Here is a 21624-nt window from a genome sequence, read left to right on the forward strand (position 1 = left end):
GTGTGGAATGCCTGGCCTTTGGGCCATGTTAGCCCAACAAATAATTTGGTCTGGCCCTGGATAAAGCAACTATAATAGGGGACTCAAAATTCAATAGATCTATAGCAGGCTAATAATTAAGCTGACAATTCTGTATGGCTTCTGAACAATGTCACAAATATCCAAAAGGCCCTTGGCAGACAAAAAGTTCCCCACCCTTGTAGTGGAAAACTTTGCAAAAATAGTGGCATCTCCAGCTATGGAGTGGCTTCCTTTATAAGTGTCATTCACCTTTTCAGACTAGAAACTCCCTAAACTGCAGCATACACATAAGGAAACCTGTCTTTACCTCTAGCTGTCAGCTGAAGAAATACATTAAATTTTAAAAAAACCACAATATTATGTACTGGGAGTCTGGATTATCTTCTTGAAGTGAAGGCATGTTTGTAAAAAGTTGCCTGCATCTCATAGCGGTAGCAATGCAAAATTCTAATTAAGTTGCAAGTTTGTGATCCTTCTTATTCCTAATGTACAGCAGGGACAAATGCAGGTGTGTTCTAGTTTGCCTGGGCACTCTTTCTCATCTGGGTTACAAAATAGTTTGGGTCCTTTCAGAAGTATTTTTGTTTCAAAAGACTACAAAAGTAGGATTAATTACTGCATTGAGCACAAATTTCATTTGATGTCCTAGTACATACAAGGCACCCTGAAAGCTCCATGGGAAATACAAAGACACAGATTCTTGAAGGCTTTTTAAAAAAATCTAATATATTCAGTCACAAAAATGCCACAACATTGGACACCTAGTGGAAGAACACAAGAACTTAGACTATTCATCCACTCATGTGGCCATTCATTCAGTCACCAGATATTTTCTGAAGGCCCATGCCACTCCAATCATGTGGCTCTCTGTTGCAGGAGCAAAACAGGCACAGCCCCTGCCCTCACACTGTATCAATCTGCGGGCCGACAAGCATTATCTAAGAAACACGCAAAGAACTAGACCTGGGAAGGCTGCTGTGAGAGAGAAGCAGGGAGGTTTATCTGTTGTAGGTTCAAGAGTCCTGGGGGTGGGAACGCGAAAGCTACAACCTGAAAGTCACCGGTAGGGAAGGCTTCAATGTGAAAGACCTGGAGCACGAGGGTTAGAGAAATGATACAAGTCGGGCAAAGAAGAAGGGTATGGTGGCTCACTTTCTTGGAGTTCTGATAGGCTGTTCTGGCTAGCTAGTCCTTGGTCCTTCCTTTTGTTGATTTTCTTTATGGCCTTTCCAGTCATCCAGAATTCTGGCTTCCTCTTGACGTACTGACACCTCATTCATATGTTTTCTATGCATCTCCCCTCTATATTAAAGTGCCACAGGGCAAAGAACCCATTATATTCCTTTGTATTGTCATATTTTAGCACACTGTGAATATTTGTGGTATCAAGGAGTAAGGAAGCATAAAGATGAACAAGATTACAAATTATCCACAGCTTAGAAACCCTTCATTCAACCCATGACTCACATCAGGAGCGCCGGGAGAGTTATTTCTGCTACCAAGCAATGCTTTCTGACAATTAAAATACCAACCTGCCTAGGAGCAGAAAATTCTATTAAGGTCAACAGCCACCTCTTTGGCTGAGAATGTGATTAATGCTGTGTTGGGAACACTTGGCTTACAGGATCTTTAAAGGAGAATGTGTTACATTGCAAACAGGGACCCAGTACTGACTCAGGGAACCGATAAGTGGGTTCTGACCAGCTTGGTTTAACCAGCTAGACTTAGAGAAAACAGCAGCGTGACAGCATGCTGCACAGTGAGGTAAGCCCTATTTTACAAAGTTCATGTTCTCAGCCTGTCTAGGACACATACGTGTGTATTCTCTGTGTCACGCAGTGTAAATTGTCCTTCTTACTGTGAGTCAAGGACAAAAAGGTTATGGAGGCTGAGGGGTCAGCTCCCTGGGCATTAGCCTGGGGTCTGACAGTTAACAAACCTGCTTCTTGAGCTAATCCATTAGACGCACATTGAAGTCAAGCATTGAGGGCAAGAGAATAATAGGAGTGACTTTTTGTACCTGAGTTGGTGGGGATATGCAGGGTCCCTGCATGAAACTGTGCCGAATGGTGTGTGGGTGCCTACCACTAGGGCAGTGCCAGAGGCTGTAAACAAAGGCAGTAAACCAAAGTTCTAGCTACTCCTCTTGAAGATTATGTGATGGGGGTGAGGAATCTGAAGGAGCATCTACTCCCACAATATCTTTGTTAACACAATATGCATTATATCTTAAAGTTATACACCTATGAGCAGGTACAATACACATTACAACATATATCCTGTTATAAAATATATACCTACATATGTTATGATGTGTAAATGCAATTATGATTACACATGATACACATACAACTTAATGTTATTAATGATATTACAATATAATGCATATTTCCAACCGTTATGGCAAGCAAAGGATTTCCGGTATGATACAAACAGTAGCTCAGTAAACACTTGCTCTATGAAGTAAATGCACAGTTGAAATCTTTTATTGTTTTGTTAGTGTTTGATTTTTACCACACCAAAATATTTATTGAATTTCCGGTCCCTATGGGATTATTTATGAAGATGCTCATTTAATAAAAACAGATTTTAGGTTTTGTTGATGCACACATAGGCATGGAAACGTCCAGTATACAAATCACTGGATGCAGGCCTGCCAGAAGTTTATATAATTTAAGATGGTGATAAACCTACCGAGACACAGACAGCGCTTAGCTGTTGGGGATCACTTACCAGAGCAAAGTTTATATATCACGAACAAGAAAGGCAACGAGTGGAAAAGAAGTCAAGATAGTTAGCAGACCATGGAAGAGGTTTGTTGAGATAAAATATAATAGGGTCAGTAACATTTCCAAGGGATACCTAATAGAAACAACAAGCATTTCCCACGAGTTCTGTTATGATATAGTGTTTTCCCCAACACCTAATACTTTAATTTTTAATCCTATAATTTATATGCTTGTTAAACATTCAAAAATTTCTGAGAGCAAAATGTTCCTCTTTGTACATCACAAAAAGGGAATAATAAGGATTTTGTTCTTAACATGAGTAGCTACCAGCTGTAAATATTGAATAGTTTCATAAAAGGTGGCTCAGTAGACTAATGAACAGGCAATTCAGTCTCCCAAACCTGAAATAAACAGAATGTTGCTCCACTCCTAGAGCTATGCCTCTGCCACTTAGAAATGATCTTCCCTTGCCTTCATGACATAGAAAGTCACACAGCCAATGTCCAAGACACTTACAATTAACTCTGTCATGGATGTTTCCTCTCATCAGTTTTTTTTGTTTGTTGCAAAATATTGTTTAAAATGATCTGCTAGAACTAATGTAACCACACTACTACTCTGATAAGGAAACACGGTGGCATGTACTGTGGATCCATGTAATGTTGGTTGAGGTTCTGTTCTACTTGTTTGTTTTAATTTTTATTTTTCATGATACAGTTCCATAGACTCAGGGATTTCTTATCATCATAAAAAAAAAGACCATTTATTGCTTAAATGTTGGTGTAACCTAGGCCAAAGCCGAGGGGAAACTGCTTCAGGCTGATCACAATACTTAGAACAAGCCAAGTGAGGGTATTTACCTTAGTATTTAGAAGAATGAAGCTAAAATCCTATCTTTGCTGTAATATTAAATAGGGTGGTATGAATTGTTTTCCAAATATACACTAGCTCTTGTTACAGATCAGCACTTTACAGTACGGTCACAACAAATCTTTTCATGAAAGCTGAGCGCACAGAAAAATTCCATTCCATCACAGCTGATTATTCCATAGCCTCGGACATAAAAAGGAGATCTCACCCCTGAAATACTACAAATCCCAACTCAAGATGTAAAAGCCGTTACTCTCGATTCCCAACAATGGCTTTCCTCTACGCAAGCCGCTGCCAGTAAATACAACTGCTCCCCGGCCCCTGCCCAACGAGACTTTTAAAGCAAATCCTCCCGCCTTTGCATTGAATAATACATGAGAAGCTACACCTACGGCATCAGCCTCCTGTACCTACCGAGCCCTTTGATGAAGCTGACCACACAGGACCGTCTCCAACAAGCTGTTGTAATCTCCATGGGCCTGAAAAGAAACCCAAACTGCACGTCTGGGACGGCTACACGGACTATGTTCCAAAGCAGAAAAACATAATGACGGGCTCCATGATCCAACTGCTCACTGACACCCTAAGTGTCTCAGCCACAAGGTAGTGCTCTTGTATTTTTGGTCCAAGATGTATTTTTAGTCAGGTGCGAAAGAGCTACAGTAGAAGATATACTCAAACAGGCCTTCCGGCCAGGGCAGACTGTTCAAACCAATGGGACAATTTTTAGCTGCACAGTAAGACCGTGACCTACAACTCACATAGTGCCCGTATGTCTATATTTATCCACAAGAACATACTATGCTGACAGATTAATAAAGCTGTTCAAAGCACTCCAGGAACATGAGCCCAACCCACATGGCTTTTCATAAACAGTCCATGCATGCTGAACCCATGCGCGACCCTGCACGCTTAACTGGCTGAGGACACGGTCCCGTGACTGCAGAAATGTAAGGGCAAAGATAACGCAGGGAGGGTGATAAACCGTTGCTCTGGGAACTGGGGCTCCTGTCCCCAAGTACAAATGGCTTTACACAGCTTGTATTCTTCCAGACAATACCAACAGCAGAGAATTCCCACTGGAGGCCAAGAGCCACTGAGAAACCATGCACCCTTAGGGAAAAGCAAGCACTGAACAACTGTTGACATAACTCGTATAACTCATAAAGAAATTTGGATTCAAATCTGCAGCCATCTGATTTGAAATGATACAGACTAAACCAACCTGTGGGAAACCTAGTTCATAAAACCAAGCCGCAGCCAGTAGCAGCATTAAGCTCTCACCTTTAAAAGCAAAGAGGGTCAGGCTAATGAGGGGATAGCAAGGAAAAATGCACATTTTACTTAAACACAAACTAAAAGTGTAACCAATGGGCCTGCCAGTGTGCATAACTCTGACGGATGCATTCCAGGAGGCCCGATGAAAATCCATTTCTTCACTCACACAGCTGTGAAGACTGAGAAACCAAAGTCATTTTTTTTAGTCTTGATTTACTCAGGATAATTAAAGGTTTTCTTTAAGTACATAGACAGAAATTACAAGACAGCATGGGGGGAGAACTGACTGATGAGCTGAAACATTTCGTGAGAAGGAAAACTGCAGTTCACCGGAAGGCACACCTGGAGTGGTTCTGGCCTGCTTGGTCTGGTGAGAATGGCTCAGGGTCTCCCCGCATTTCTGCACAATCAGGGCCAGGCATGCTTCTTAAAGTGTTGACTGGAGGGGACACGAGACACTTTGGGCACACTTGATGAAAAGGCTCAAAACAACTCTACAATAATAGCATGCCTATGGAGGTCTATGTGTTTGGACAAATAAGGACTTTTCCTTCTATATCATAACTGGCGTTCAGCAGATTGAAAATTTGCACTTTGTTGGTCTCAAGTCTCTCATGCTATATTATTAGAGCAACTTCTCAGATGATGTGACTGCTGTTCAACTACTAGAATGTTGCAGTCTTATAAAAATAAGAAAAAAACGTTTTATTGTTTTGCTTTTCCATTCTATTAATAGATACCAATGAACAAACAACACTTAAGGGAAGTGTGAGAAGAAATGCAGAAAAGGGAGCTTGCATGCCCCGGTCACTGGCCTTGCCTTACACCATGTGAGGTGTTTTCCATGCAATAGTTCATGATGTCTTCATAGCAAGCATATAGAGTAGGTTGCCATTTCCATTTTAGAGTTGATGAAAGAAAATTTAAAAAGGACTGCCCAAGGTCACCCCGAATCCAGCATTATCACATTTACTAATATTCACTCTAGCACTTTCCTTAACATGAATGAGACTCCTACACACTATAACCTTAGAGCATTCCTCTTTGTAGACAATGAACAGTCATTCTCAAACTTTGTACTTGACTGTGTTCAGAAATGTTGCATCTCCAGAACTTCCAGAGACAGAAGCCTCCTTTGATATCTTTCACCTCACTGATCCCTTGCCAGCTTGGACCTAGTTCTCCTGCCTTACACAGAATTCTAACAATCTTTTCCCCTCCAACTCAGGGGATGGCAACTGCAAAGCAACAAATCACGGCTCAAGAACCTTAGGAAAGGACAGGCATCCAATAATACTTTAAAAGTTTATGAAAAATAAGATTAGGAAAAATAAATAATTTTGTAAAAATTTAAAACATATGCACTATGTTTTCATGCATTAATTTTCCATAAACTTTTTGGAGACTTCTCTTACAACAATATGAGCAATTGTGGTCAATTGATGGCTCACAGTGTTCCAAAAATCCGGGAAAAAAAAAAAAACCAAAACATTCTTAAAATTTATAAAGAGGGGTGGGTAAGAGTATTGTAGAACTCTAATAATAACTAATAAATTTGACAATAATTTAAATTATTCAGACAGGGTTAAACTAGGATAACATTCTGTAGCAGAAATACACAGAGAGAAAGAGAATAAAACACAGTTTCGAATGTCTTCATCTCTTAAGTTGAAATGTTTGTCACTTCAAGAGATAAATTGCATGATTGGGAGAGATTTGCTCATAGATGGCTATCTCCCCAATGATTGTGAATAAATGCCATGTATTTCAAACTTTGTTAATGTAATCTGAAATTTAATAAAAATAAACTGGTTCACTGGCTTGTTTGGAAGTTTCCTAGTAACCCTCAAGTATTCACAGAATGGATGACTTTAAAGTTGAGAATGTTTTTCTTGCCCAGTTAGTCTAATTTTCATAAGGATTTCCTTTCTGCTTTGTGTGGCCTTCGCATCATGACTCAAAAATAAAGTCAGGCCCAATGGTTCTTAGAGCAGAAGCTCAGAGCCAAGAGCATTCAGCTTCCTCGCAGCCTCCAGGAAGGTGTGTGCTCAGGCTGACAGCAATGGGAAAGAATGAAGGTTACTCCCCATTCTCTTCTCTGATAGAAGGGTACTTCAAAAACTTCATAGGAAAAAGAAAATTAAGCTCACTCAGGTGCAAATAAGCTTGGAATCCAATATAATACATTTTTTTCCATCAAGGATTTGAGGATTCCACATATAATTATCCATTAAATGAAGCCTATGGAATTCTGCCTGCTTCACTTAATTCTGAGACTATCTGCTCTATTATTTCATGAGAAACGAGAAATCTCATTTGGACACCAACTCAAGACAACTTTTACAGGTTGAAGAAACAGTCAACGTGTAAAATGATATGGCTGTGATAGTTGTATCATTCAGGCTCCCTGATGTGTTGAAGAAAGTAAGCTGACAATGATTCTAGTAGGTTTCATTATTACTCTTAAAAACTCAATTATTTCTCAAAACAGAGGCTTTAGAACCAGTTTGTGATATGTAAGCATTTAATGAAATGTTTCAAGAATAAAATGATTACACTTCCTTTGTATAAACACATACATGTTAGTCGTCCTAGAAATTCAGTAAATACAAGTTCAGATACTGGCACGGCATTGTCCATGCCTGCAATGATGGACATATGACTGTGTATGAAGAATTATGTGTTAGTAATGATATAGAGGAACTAGGTGGGGAGGAGGGAATTGGGGAGGGGATAAGGGAATAAGGAACTGAATCATAAAATGACAATAATAACAAAATGTAAAAAAATGCAAAAAATAAAGAAAACAAATAAATCTTTAAAAAAAAGATATTGGCACGGAGGGTTCCAGCATTTTGTCACAGCCTATTAAGCTGCTCCTTCAACACCAGCATCTCATATTGAAGTGCCTGCTAATAAACACTTATCTGGGCCACTGCCACCCACCTGGGACACTGGGATGGAATTTCAGACTTTTGGTTTGGACATGGCCCTGCCTTTGCCATCATGGTTGTGTGTGTGTGTGTGTGTGTGTACCAGCAGATGGAACGTCTTTTTCTTTCTCTTCCTCTTTCTTTGTAACCTGCCTTTCAAATAAATAAAATGAATCCTCATAGAAATATGCAAACTGATAATAGATGCCAGTGCCACACAGTACAGTACAGAACATATTCATAGCCTTGTAATGACAGATTTCTCAGAGACAAGGATTCCCTGAGGCCGTCTTAAGGAAGGAACCAAATGGAGCAGAACATAAGCAAATGTCACCTGCAGCCTGACCTCTTCCTTGTGGAAGCCTAACAAGGGCAGGGGACCTATAAGATAATGTGTCACTGTGTTTGGAAACACTAGCTTCTTGTCAGTAGCATTTGCCAAGCCTGTCATGGCCTAAAGACATATGCAGCAAATAAACACAACCCGAAAATATCTATCACGAGGGCCTTGAGGAAAAATACTGGTTTGGCTGGGTACAGGGCATTTCTGGAACAAGCTATGGGTAAAGCAGCCAGTGTTGACCAACCAGGTGTGCCACTCCAGGTACAGACCAAAGCTACATACAGGCTTACTTTAAACCTCCAAGGACATCTCATTCTCTGGCAAATTATCACATGTATTTATATCTAACATCTGAGAGGATAATAACAAGAAATATTAATAAGTGAAAAACTTAAATGTGTTAAAAATTCTTTAAATGCTTTTTCTCCAGAAAGTGTCCTCTGATGTTTTCCATGATCAGCTTAGCTGAAAGACTTGCCCCAATTCTATTGCTTCGTATGTAATTCATTTTTTAGATTTATTTATTTTTATTGGAAGGGTAGATATACAGAGAGAAAGAGAGAGAGAAAAATCCTCCATCCTCTGACTCCCCAAGTGGCTGCAACAGCTGGAGACAAGCTGAAATGATCTGAAGCCAGGAGCTTCCTCTGGGTCTCCCACATGGGTGCAGTTTCCCAAGGCCGTGGGCCGTCCTCTACTGCTCTCATAGGCCACAAGCAGGGAGCTGGATGGGAAGTGGAGCAGCCAGCATGCGAACCAGCACCCATACTGGTGCTTATAAGGCAAGTATCTAGCCACTAGGCTATTGTGCCAGGCCTTACGTATGTAATTCTTACCTTGATCTTTCCATGGCTTCTGTCTTAAACACACTATTTTAGAAAACTATTCCACTGACCCTGTTTTTTCATATTTATTTTTGGAGAAGGGCCTGAAAAAGGTTCCAAGTTTAGGCAGATCTAGGATCTCCATCAAAAGCCCAGACTCCAGGACTAAGCAAGGCTTACAGCATCTCAATCCATGATGGGATGAGAACCTGTCTTTTCAGTGATGCTAATGTGCAGCCAGGTTTGCCTGCTTTTCATAACCCTCAGGAATATTTAATGATAAATGAACAACTGAGTGAGTTTTCAGCAAAATCTCTCCCTGGGCAGAGGAACACATATGTGCCTTATTACAATTATCATCTTGAATAGAGTGATCTCACTAGCAACTTTACATCTACTGAAAATGTAATTAAGAATCAGAAGTGAGCTAAAACACCTTGGGGGTGTGGTGTCTTTGCTATGTTTCTTCTCTTTCAACAGGCTCATGGGTTCTGTTTATCACTCTCAAAGAGATGCCACAAAACCTATGTACTTGATACACGCAAATTACTCATAGTTCTAACATGCAGTTTAATCAAGCTTTTTTTCTTTTTTTCTTTTTTGTTTTGGTTTTGGTCTTCAGTTTTAAATCAGTGGCTACTTGAGTGCAAAAAAAAAAAAAACAAAGAAAAAAAAGATCACTTGATAAATGTCTTCATTATAAAGAGCATTCACACAACTTATGATACCAATAGCCAAGATATTTCCAGATATGCCTTCAAATCTTAATGAAAGAAATCACTGAGAGTTGAGCTCTGAGTAGTTCACTAGTGTTCAAGTGGGTGGAGTTAAGAGAAGAATTTCTAAAGTTGAAGCTTTGTTCCTTAAACCACTAACCTTGTCTCTAAAATGTGTCATTTCTGGTAAAATGGTTAATCCAGGTGTGCAGAGTATTGGTCCATCAGTGTTCAGAACTGGACAGATTCAGCAAAGAGTTCCCTGGCATCACCACCCAATGTTGTGAGTTATCTTTAGAAGCAAATTCATAGCAATGTGGTGTGAGAGCACCACGATTTCCATGTTGTTTTGTATCACAGTAAAGTGCATCTTTGTAATATAGTAAAGTAGCAGCTTTCTGCTGGAGGCAAGCTTCCCCTTTGCTCCATCAGCCCCACAGTCTTGCTCTACCTAGGAAGGATTCTTTCTGGCATCCATCTATATCATATTTTCTTCAATTCTAACTCCTCTTTTGGGCTGCTGATATTTTGGAGAATTAGAAAATGTGGATTCAAAGGGGGGTTCTTTTTCAGATAAAATTCAGGCTAGCCAAAGCAAAATATCAGGACCCATCTTGACCTTATCAATAAGGCAAAATATAGATTCTGTGGCAACAGTGACTCCTAAATCCATGTTTAAGGGCTGTTTTCTTTTTCTTTCTCTCTTTTGAAGATTTTATTTATTTGAAGTACAGCATTAAAAGAGATGGAGCTCTTCTATCAGCTGATTCACTTTTCAAATGGCCACACTAGTCAGAGGTGGGATAGACAAAGGGCAGGAGCCAGGAACTCCATTCAGGTCTCCCACCTGGCTGAGAGGGGTCCTAGCATTTGGACCATCCTCCACTGCCTTCCTAGGCACATTAACAGGGCGCTAGATTGGAAGCAGAGCAGCTAGGACTGGAACAGGAGATCATATGGGATGCTAACAATGCAGGTGGCAGGTTGACCAGCAGCACCACAGCAACAGCTCCCCAGAGCTATTTCTTGCACTAACTAGTGTGGAGTCTTGAACAAGCATCACAGGCTGACAACCAAGACTGTTCATCTGCAAAGATGATGCACCCAGAAGCGTGCTCTGAAAAGCAGCAACTGTTTGGAATCAGGTTAGAAATAATGGTACAGTGGGTAGATTCAATTAGAGATCTTCATTCAAAAGAGGTGTCATAGGCTTACAGGCAGAAATGACAAGCCGAGCGTCAGTGACATGACCAAGCATAGGAGAAGAAAACTCCCAAACTGAAACCCAAATTTAGAATGTCATCATTCTTTATGAAATGATTCCAATTGCTAAAAGTCTGGGATCTACTGAAAAGAAAAACATTCAAAATGCTTATTCCTGCGTTGTCCAATACAACAGCCAGTAGCCATAACACAACTCCAGTGAGCACTTGAAAGTTGACTAGTGCAACTGAAGAAATGAATATTTTTTGTAATTAGTCACAATTCACATTCAAAAACTCACATATGATTCAGTTCCTGGGAAAATTTTTCAGTACATATGGAACAAATTTCAAATAAGAAGCTACTTTTCCAACTATAAATTTTATAAAATCTAAACAGAGATCAGTGTTTTTGGTGAATCTGGTGCTCAAATTGAGATGTGCTGATTTATTGGTTATTCAGGAAGAAAGCATGCAAAATATTCATTAAAGTTGAAGTTGCTTTCATATAAAAGTGATAACATTTTTTGGCATATTAGGTTAGGTAATACTGGTTATTAAACTTATTTCACATGCACTAAAAAATCTTAGAATTACAGGTGTCTTGCATTCTATTTCTGCTGCGGACCACAGCTCCAGACCAATTATTGCTTCTGCAACATTAGACACAGAGAGAAAAACTGCTGCAAACAAACATGGAAAGCTGCTCAGGAAAAGCCTGTTTTCTGTATTTATGTATTAATTAGTCAGCACACATAATCATGTGTATTGACAAACAATAGATAAAAACACTGAGTTACCGACTCAACAAGATACAGCTATTAATCATTTCAAAAAATGAGATGAAATCAGGTGAAATGAGATTAGCAGAGAAAACTAGAGCACATTGTTCAAGATTGTGTGCCTAAGAGATGCCAGGCAAAAGGACTGGAGCACAGATTTTCCAGCTCGTGGGTACCAGATTGCCTTCTTGAATTGAGAGTCAGAGAGATTTCTGATATTAAATGCTTCCACATGGCACCCAAATTTACATAAGACCAAAAATATCAAGCTGACTATGAAACAGATTTTTAAAGTATCTTAATCCTCCCTGAACTCTAACTGCATCATCCACATTACAATGATCAGCCACTGGCTTGTGCTATTCCCTGAGACATCTCTATCCTTACTAATGTCACATGAGTTGCCACTTCACTCTTCTCCAAAAAGCACCTTACACTTCACTATTCACCAGGCTTCCACCTCAAGTTTTGTACACAGCAAATCATCAAGGAATATATGTTGATTTGCATATATTTTCCATTTTTGAAAATTCAGGTGAGAAGTTAAACTGGTAATACTTTGCTGAAAAATTGTGAATTCTTAGTAGGGAGGTACTTGAAAATTGTGTGGAGAAATGAACAGATTACATGTGGAGCCAGAAATAGGACACAGCAAGTTGATCTGCTGCCTGCAATGCCAGCGTTTCCATGGGTGTGCTGGTTCCCAGCCCTGCTCTTTCACTTGCACTTCCCATTCAGCTCCTTGCTAATGCACCTGGGAAAGTAGCGAGTGTCAGACCACATCCTTGGGCCACTGTCTTTCATCTAAGAGACGTCAGCCTGGCTCAGTTCCAGCTGTCACAGACTTTTGGAACCTGATCTAGCAATGGAAGACACAAAAGAAGACACACTTTCTCTAGGTCTCCCTCTGTATCACTCTGCTTTTCAAATAAATAATCTCTTAAAATAATGATTACTTAGGCCTGGTGTGGTAGCCTAGTGGCTCGAGTCCTCATCTTGCATATGTTAGGATCCCATATGGGCACCGATTCTTATCCCAGCAGCCGTGCTTCCTATCCAGTTCCCTGCTTATGGCCTGGGAAAGCAGCCGAGGATGGCCCAAAGCCCTGGGACCTGACGTCTGCGTGGGAGACCTGGAGGAAGTTCCTGGCTCCAGGCTTCTGTATTTGTACTGGCTTAGCTTCAGCCACTGCAGCTACTTGGAGAGTGAATTAACGGATGGAAGATCTTCTCTCTGTCTCTCCTCCTCTCTGTATATATGACTTTCCAATAAAAAATAAACTAAATCTTTTAAAAAATAATGATGACTTGATTTTGGTAAAAAAAAAAAAAGATAGAAATCTATGTAAATGTGCAATCTTTTCATGGAGATTATGTTATGAAAAAAGTGATGTATAATTTTCTTGGACTAACATAAAACTGATTTCTTAATTTCATTACTCACGAAGTACCTACATGCAGTGCTGCATTATAACAATAGGCAAACCACCACTCTGACTTCCACCACCACCACCACCACAGCACAATCATTTACAGTGTTTACACAGAGTGTAGTGGCTTCATGGAGCTAACACCCATCTGAAACTTTAGGAGTCATTCAAACATTGAGGAAAGCATCCTCAATATTTAAGTAGACGGACAGGCATTTGGCTTCGGTTTTAAGACAGTTGGGGCATCACAGAGCAGTACGAAGGTTTTTGTCCCAGCTCACTCCAGATTCCAACTTCCTGCTAATGCACACCCTGGAAGCTGGCAGGTGATAGCACAAGCGCTTATGTACCTGCCACACACAAAAGGCCAAGATGGGGGTTCTGGCCCCTGGCTTCCGCCTGATCCAACTTCTGCAGTTGGGGGCATTTGGAGAGTGAACAAGCAGATAAAGATCTTTCTTTTTTTATTTCTCTATCAAGTAAAATGAAAATAAATAAAAAAAATTTCAAAATAGTTGGCCTTTTCTTCCATCCAGTAGGTGTATCTTCCACTCCCGTCATTGGCTCTTGCAGTCTAGTCACCATCCGCTTCCTCACTTCTTCTACTCCCAACTGCATATTTTAGATTACTTGGTCTTTTCCCTCAATTTTGCCAACCATCCTCATCAAAGAAACTCTTTAAAAACTCACTTGTTAAAAAACCTTCCCTTAACCAAATAAAAGTAAAACAGTTAATTTCCTCACCCAACTACATTTTGGGGTGAGAATGAGGAGAAAGGAATAGAAACATTTGATTATCCATAAAAAATGTGGTCTTATTGTCGCACAAGCTCTCCATTTGACTCTTTACTTGGCTCTCATCTGCAATGCTATAGGTTTGTCTACTTGATTAATTCTCATGAGTAGTTTTTTCAGAGTCCGTTGACATGTCTTCCTGAAATGTGCCTATCACGGATATGACCATTACAACTTAATTGTAAGACTTGTTATTTTTCAATATTCATTCAAACAGATGAGCATACAGAAGACAGTACAGGTGTAAAGTTTAAAACCTGTTGCTTTATTATGACAATTCGGGTACACCTTTAACTGACTTTCATATGATGACTAAACACGTGGCATAACTTATTGTTACTGGAGCTCTCTATGGCTTTCCGAGGAGTCAGACATGCTTTGGCAGCCTATAAAAGTCAGGAGAGCTTCTAGAAGCTTTTTCAAATAGGTGCATTGAAAGAATGTGATTCAACTATTCTAATGGGATAGAGATTGAATTGGCTTAAAACAGGAAAATGTGTTCATGAATTCACCTAAGATTAGGAGACATTCTCTGTTAGGGGGATTTATGCAAGGATATATGATCCAAAAAGCAAGATACATACTCTCTGTCTAGTAAGAAGGGTGAACACCGGTAATGCTTGTAGGTCAAAACAGGACACACATATCTACAGATACGAACATGAGTGAAACAAAAGCAGTTGGTAGAATTCATCTTGAATTTAACACATACTATCTTCGGGAACTTTTACAATGCCTTGGTTTCCTGTGAAAATTACACCCCAGTTTTCCTGGAAGATGGTCATATACAACACATGGATAGGCAACTTTATGAAGTGACACCCAAAACTGTTCCAAAAGAATCTTGTCAGCAAAGCAACATCTAGTAGGAGTCTAGAGTCTATCTGACACTTGAATGGTTCAACGTCATTTAATTATCTAAGTCTTATATTTCATTAAAAATCAAAGTAATTTAAAAATCTGTCAATTTATACCCTGAAGATAATAATGAAAGAATAAGGGGCTGGATGCAGCTGATTATTCTTAAAGGAAATAACTCCCTGCTACTTTGGTGTATTATAGCAATCTAGTGTTATCAAAATATCATCTTTTACCCTCAACAAAAATATTATGTTAAACAGCACAATTTCTATTCAAACTATAATTACAAAACTTCACTCCTCAATTACTTTTGTTTTTTTAAAAGAAGTGATACTTTTAAAACGATTTAGTTATTTATTTGAAAAGCAAAGTCAGAGTGAAAGAGAGAAGAGAAGAGAGAGAGAACAGAGTGAAGAGAGGGTTTCTCAACCACTAGTCACTGCCCAAATGGCCACAGAGACTTGGCTGAGCTTGGCTAAATGGGAGACTGGAACTCATGTAGGTTTCTCACATCAGGAGGGGCTGGGGAGCAGGGGCCATCATCCACTGCTTTCCTAGGATCATTAGCAGGGAGCTGTACAGGAAGTGGAGTGGCCAGGAGTCATGTGAACCAGCGCTCATAAAAATGCCGGGTTCATAAACAGCAGCATAACTTGCTGTACCACAATAGTGGCCCAATACATATTTTAAGATTTATTTTATTCAAAATGCAGACAGACAGCGAGAGAGAGGACAAAAGAAACCTGCATATGAGAAAGTGACCTGCAACCCAATATTTATGGCATCACAGTTGACAACAGTGAAGACATAGAAACAATCAAGATGCCCACTGAGAGAGGAGTGGATGAAGAAGCTATGGTACATTTACTCCATGGAATACTACTCAGCCATTGAGAAGAATGAAATTGTACATTTGCAACAAAATAGTCCACATTATTAGAAAAGAAAGAAAAAAATCAGTATGTTCAATGAAATCAGTCCCAAAATGACAAATATAATACTTTCTCTGATATAAGGCAACATAGATGCAAAAAAATATATATAGGTAAACATGTCTGCACATATAATCTCATAGAAGACCTGTGTACTGTTCACTAATGAGCTAGCATACTGGAACATGAAGATATATTGCAGTATGTATGAAAGGAGTATTCTCAATGAAACTGTTAAATATATCTTGACAATACTATACCAGATTTTCTACCACTGCCTGTACCTACAATGAAATGATACACTTAAATAGAAGAATGTTGGACTTGTGACTGTATTACTGTAGTAATATGAGGGAAAATAGTGTAGAGGGGAGAAAGGGGATGTGAAGGGGAGAATCCCTAAACCTACAAAACCACATAATGGAAAATAATCATAACAAAAAGAGAAATTCTTCATCCACTGGTTCATTCCCCAAGTGACTGCAATGCCATATCAGGGTAAGGAGCCAGGAAGTCCTTCCCAGTCTTTCTATGGGAGACAAAGGTTCAAATATTCAGGCCATTTTCTGCTTCCTTCCCAGACGTATCAGGAGGGAGCTGGATTAGAAGTGGAGCAGCTGGGAAACAAACCAGTGCTGAGCAGGGAATGGTGGTGTCGTGGGCAATGGCACAAAAAGGTTTCACCACACATTAAAATTAAACACAGGCTGGATCTAGGGAAGACACTCCAATCATGGCCATTACACCTTCGATTGGCAAGCAGCTTGGTTCTGTTCCCTCCTCCACCACCTGTACTACTGTAACCCTTACTTTGAGTCCTTGACATCTCTCTCTCTCTCTCTTAAGGTCATCCTCAAGGGAATTCTCCCTCCCTCCGTTTTCAGCCAAGACTCCCCCAAATAAGCTGGAGATGTGATCATGTTGCTTCCTGCTTTTTACAAGCCTACTGGCTGTCTAGTGACAGGATAACATCAAAGCCCAAATCCCTCAGCAGTCCTGCTCATCATGGGGACCAACTGGCCTCTGTGTGCCAACCGGCCCACACACTGTCCTCCCTTCCCACCACTGTGAATGCCCTTTCCCTTTCTTTCTTTAGCATTCTTCAAGTTCAAATGTCATGGCCTCTGTGAAACGACTACTCCCAGCCTCTTCCCTCCCACTGAAAATGATGACTCACTTCCTTCTCTGAATGAGAATGTAGGTCAGCATCCCTGGGTCCCAGGACACCACTTGGCACAGGCACATCATTGAGTTAATCAGCGATTTTGTTTACCTCTCTCTTCTTTATATCCCCTTATTTCATCAATGCAGGCCATCTTGGTGAAACATATAGGATATGGAGGCAAGCCTGCAGAATCACCAAGTGTTATCGACCTCAGGGCCCTCCAAACCTAAGCATGTCAGTAATTGAGAAGAGGGAAAAGGTGCAGTATTGGTTTACTCAGACACTTCCTGAAGCTTATTCAGGCATGTTTAGCCTGTGTACATGCTTGCAGAATATAAACTTTCTTTCCTACAAGGTAATTCATTTCTTCAAAGAATTATCAAACAGCAGCATCCTTTACATGGAAAAAGACCTTAGTCAGTTAGGAAATCCATTAGTTCAGTAGATTACATGGAACATGATTATTTTCCCATTGGTAAGATGCTGAAAAGTATAAACAACAGATAAATTAAATTCATGTAACAAAGGACATCAAGGAAAATGTAGGAATGAGTTACTATTTTTATAGACAGTAATCCTTGGCAATGTTTATTGGTTTTGGAAACAATCTATCTTAGAAATAGCCCCTCACTTTGATCATTACAGACATAAAAAATTCTTTCACTTTAACATCAGACCAAATTCTATGAGCACACTCTGAGAGTTAGGTTGTTGAATTCAGTCAAGGAAACAGGAGAGGTTGAGAGGAAAAAAACATGGCTGAGATCAGATGTTGAGTTCCTGCTTGGAATGAAAGTTTCAACAAAGGAAAAAAAAATACTTTCACTTGCTAGGTGGGGACACATTTGTTGGAATAAACATTAGTTATGTTTTATTAAAAAAAAAACACCTCCTATACCCATTTCAAGTAATTTAGTTCACCTGGGCAGCATTAATGATGGGCAAGGGTCACTATGTCCTGCAATGTGTTAGGGCACATAAAAATGAGAAGATAGGTTGATTCTTAGCACAGGAGAGATTTAGGCAAAGCACAGTTACACAATGTTGCTATTGCTGCAGTGGAAGTGGGAAGCAACTGTAGGGGACATGGGGGTAACACTTAAACCAACACACAGGACAGGAGCCTTGCTTCAGGTTTAATTCATTTGAAGCTTGCAGAAACTTCTTGAACTCTAGCAAATACTGGTGACTTGCTACATTATTAGACACTTTGCCCAGCTCTGAGCTTAGAAGGACATTATTCCATCTTGAACATTATCACATGGTTTGTTTTTTCAAAGTTCAGAAACACATTATTCTATCAAAATGTCCTCTCTAAAGAGCAGTACAGTTTAGATCACCAAGCCAAGAAAATGTCACAGATGGACCCTGGAACTCCCTGGTTCCTGGTCACATGGTCTTGGTAATGAGCAAACATGACTAAACCATGGAATCATAGAAGCATTCAGACAAACATTTGTTGAGCAAATTGCTAGTAATAATGCCTATCATTTATTGAACAGTTACAGCAGAGTTTGCTGTAACTTGAGTTAGACAAAGGGCAGGATATTTCATAAATTTAACTCATGGTTCTATGAGTAGGTATACAGATATATGTATTATTATTTACAAACATAAAACTAGAGATGTAAATAGTATGCAAATCAAATATAGTATGCTTATATATTATCTTTTCTGAGAATCAGAACTTACAGTGTGGGCACTCGATGTAGTAATTAAGACAATGGGTTAATAGATGACTATGTACCAGGTTTGATAACCACTTCACTTCTAGCTCCTGATTCCAATTTCATGCTAATGCCAGATGCCAGAAGAGGATGGTGATGATTCAAGTGGTTGAGTCCATGCCATCCATTTGGGAACCCTGGATTGAGTCCCTGTCTCCCAGCTTTAACCGGGTCCAGCCCCAGCTATCACAGAAATTCTGGGAGTGAACCAATTTACTCGAGTGTGTTCCCCCTCTCTTACTCTCCATCATTCTCCCCAAACCACACATACATTCTTTCTCTCTCATAGAAATAAATAAAAACATCCTCAATAATCCAAACATTTTAGAAAACAACCAAAATTCAAGTAACTTGCTCAATATCCATACAAGTATGTCACTAAGGTAAGGCATACATTTCTAACAGTACCAAATCACACAGAAAAAATATTCTTAAGTCAAAAGCAAGTGACACAATCTTTTGAATTCTTCCCATATTTGGTATTCTAATCACAATGAGTGAATTTTAGTGGTCAAAAAAGGCAGCAAAGCTAAAACAGAGAACAACAAAACCATAGCATCACAGCTCTAATGTGGAACATAGACAAGAACCCAAGAGGCAGAACCATGATTCTGTATTGTTGCCCGGCGTGGATGCTGAACCTCCCCTTACAGTGGAGCACAATGAAGAACCGAGTTTGCATAATGGCTCTTTCTTCTTGGTGCCACGTGACCACTGTTGCATCATTTCCCTCAGCAGCAGGGCAGGGTGAAGAGAGTGATTCACTTCTGTTTTCAGCAAGAAAATGTTAAAGCAAATAACCCAGACGGCATGTCCTCCTGGCTGGTTCTTCCAGGCTGCGTTAACTTTCCACTTAAAGTGAAGGAGACAGATCCCTGGGCTCAAGCTCTGAGCTCCCATGATATTGACAGCCCCTGCAGCAATAGGCTTGAGGAGGTCTTCTCAGCAATAATTTAGAACTGCCCATAGAACCTTCTAACCTTCTCTCCCTTGCGTGGGTTAACCAAAGAACTTTCAAGAAAACACTGAGCTGAATACATCAATCTGTCAGGACAAAACATGGCCCAAGTTGCAACTGAAATGGGGTGGGACAGCCTAGAAACAGCATCAACAATTTCTCTCTATCCTTTTCCCAGAGCCCAGAGAGCATTTTTATTCTCCTGGCCCAAGAAGTGACAGTCTCTTAGTCACTCTCCAAAACAAGGGCCTTGTCTGGCAGAACAATATGATATTTAATGAGCACATCAAGCCCATTTTGATGGCTGTTACACTGTGTACGAGGGACACTTGAGAATTGTTGAGTGAGTCTTCCATCATTGGAGTGTGTACTCTTCATGAGGACTTACATCCTCTGCTTCCACTCACTTAATATATTAACCAGACAACTGTAGTTAGTTTTGGGTCTTGCACTTAACTTCAGGTAAGCTTTTCCTCAATTTCTCTATCATGTTCCTTGAGATCAAGGTTCTTTCCACCTCAGCAGCGTAAAAACATGGAGCAGATTTCATTTCTTTCATCCTTAATTGCATTTCTAGAACTATAATATTATTTCTACCTCCCCATTGGTTAATAACTATGACTATTATTCTGGGACTATCACTGACCTTTAGATTACAGACTATGGACCAGAGATGGGGTCCATTTCTGCATCCCATCAACTTCTTAAAGCTACCAAAACAAATGGCTTGGACAGATGTTATTAATACACATAATTCAGAAAATGACTATTTCTTAATGATCCTTAGTCAGTGTGCCTATAACCATTGATACCAATAGCATGTGTCTATGACAGACTCCTTCACAGAGTTGACACACAGTGCAATACTAAGGATAAAAACTAACACTCAAAGGGCCTAGCATGATAGCCTAGTGGCTAAAGACCTCATCTTGTACGTGCTGGGATCCCATATGGGTGCCGGTTCTAATTCTGGCAGCCCTGCTTACCATCCAGCTCTCTGCCTGTGGCCTGGTAAAGCAGTGAAGGACGGTCCAAAGTCTTGGGACCCTGCACTCATGTGGGAGACCCAGAAGAGGCTCCTGGCTCCTGGCTTTGGATTGGCACAGCACCAGCTATTGTGATCAATTGGGGAGTGAATCAATGGATGGAAGATCTTCCTCTCTCTCCTCCTTTCTGTATATAAGACTTTGCAATAAGAATAGATCAATCTTTTAAAAAGCCCAACACTCAAAGCCCTGGGAAAGCACTGGGCTGTTCTGGAAAAGCACTGGTAGCAAAAAACCAATGAGGACACGTTTTGTATGCTCTGGAGGGAAGGTGATGAAGGCCTGGAACAGGCCTTGGCAGGGGTGATGGTGATGAGGATCCAGATGTGGAAGATGTCAGTCGGGAAGATAAACATAACAAGGCTTAGCAGTGATTTGGATGATTAGCAACTGAAGGACTGAAAAGGACTCCAGCTTCTGGCTGGAAATCATGGACTATGAAATTTAGTATTTAGAATGAGAAAGCTGAGCCCAAGAAGGGACTTGGAAAGATGAAGTCCTGGCTTCATCAGGTTTGTGAACAAAGGTCCCATTTATGGAGATATGTATAAGCAACCCAGGAAACAGGGGCAAGCTGGCCTTCGGGGCCAATAATGAGAGTATCATATTAATAAGACTCACTGCTATTCACATGTTAATATTCACACAGTTAATATTTCATGGATTGATGACTGGTCACATTTTATTGCAATTATTGATTCAACTGACTCTCCTTAAGGGCAGAGACTTGGCTCTTGTTCAGCTTAAACTATCTGAGTACTGGAATTCTGTTTTAATTTTCTGCTGTCTTCACCATTGGTATCCAAAGGTTGGAAGCAAAGTCAAGTAGGTGGCCAAAGTTTTCCCCCAGTAACTGAATTCCAGTTTCCAGCCTGCACTGAATGCGAAGAAAATGAGCATCTGACACTTGCAGAAGTCTTGGTGCAAAATGAGTAGAGAAAAATGGACTGAGAAAAACTCTGGTTAGAATGGCAATACCAAACCAGTGGCTCTGGAACCAGAATCAGACTTG

General features: G+C 40.1%; 1 protein-coding gene across 5 annotated transcripts in view; it reads right to left on the reverse strand.

Annotated features, from left to right (window-relative positions):
* Positions 1-21624, reverse strand: part of FRY (FRY microtubule binding protein) — a 440002-nt gene that overhangs the window by 219202 nt on the left and 199176 nt on the right. Inside the window, exon 1 of one of the 5 annotated variants that reach the window (XM_058670889.1) lies at positions 4035-5073. The exons of the other annotated variants lie outside the window; for them this stretch is intronic. Within the exon in view, the coding sequence (XP_058526872.1) occupies positions 4035-4095 (61 nt within the window). The 5' untranslated portion in view covers positions 4096-5073. Of the gene's footprint in view, positions 1-4034; positions 5074-21624 lie in introns of those variants that run through there. 5 annotated transcript variants of the gene reach the window in all.

This window comes from Ochotona princeps, chromosome 12, assembly GCF_030435755.1.
Source record: "Ochotona princeps isolate mOchPri1 chromosome 12, mOchPri1.hap1, whole genome shotgun sequence".
In the NCBI taxonomy this organism is placed as follows: domain Eukaryota; kingdom Metazoa; phylum Chordata; class Mammalia; order Lagomorpha; family Ochotonidae; genus Ochotona; species Ochotona princeps.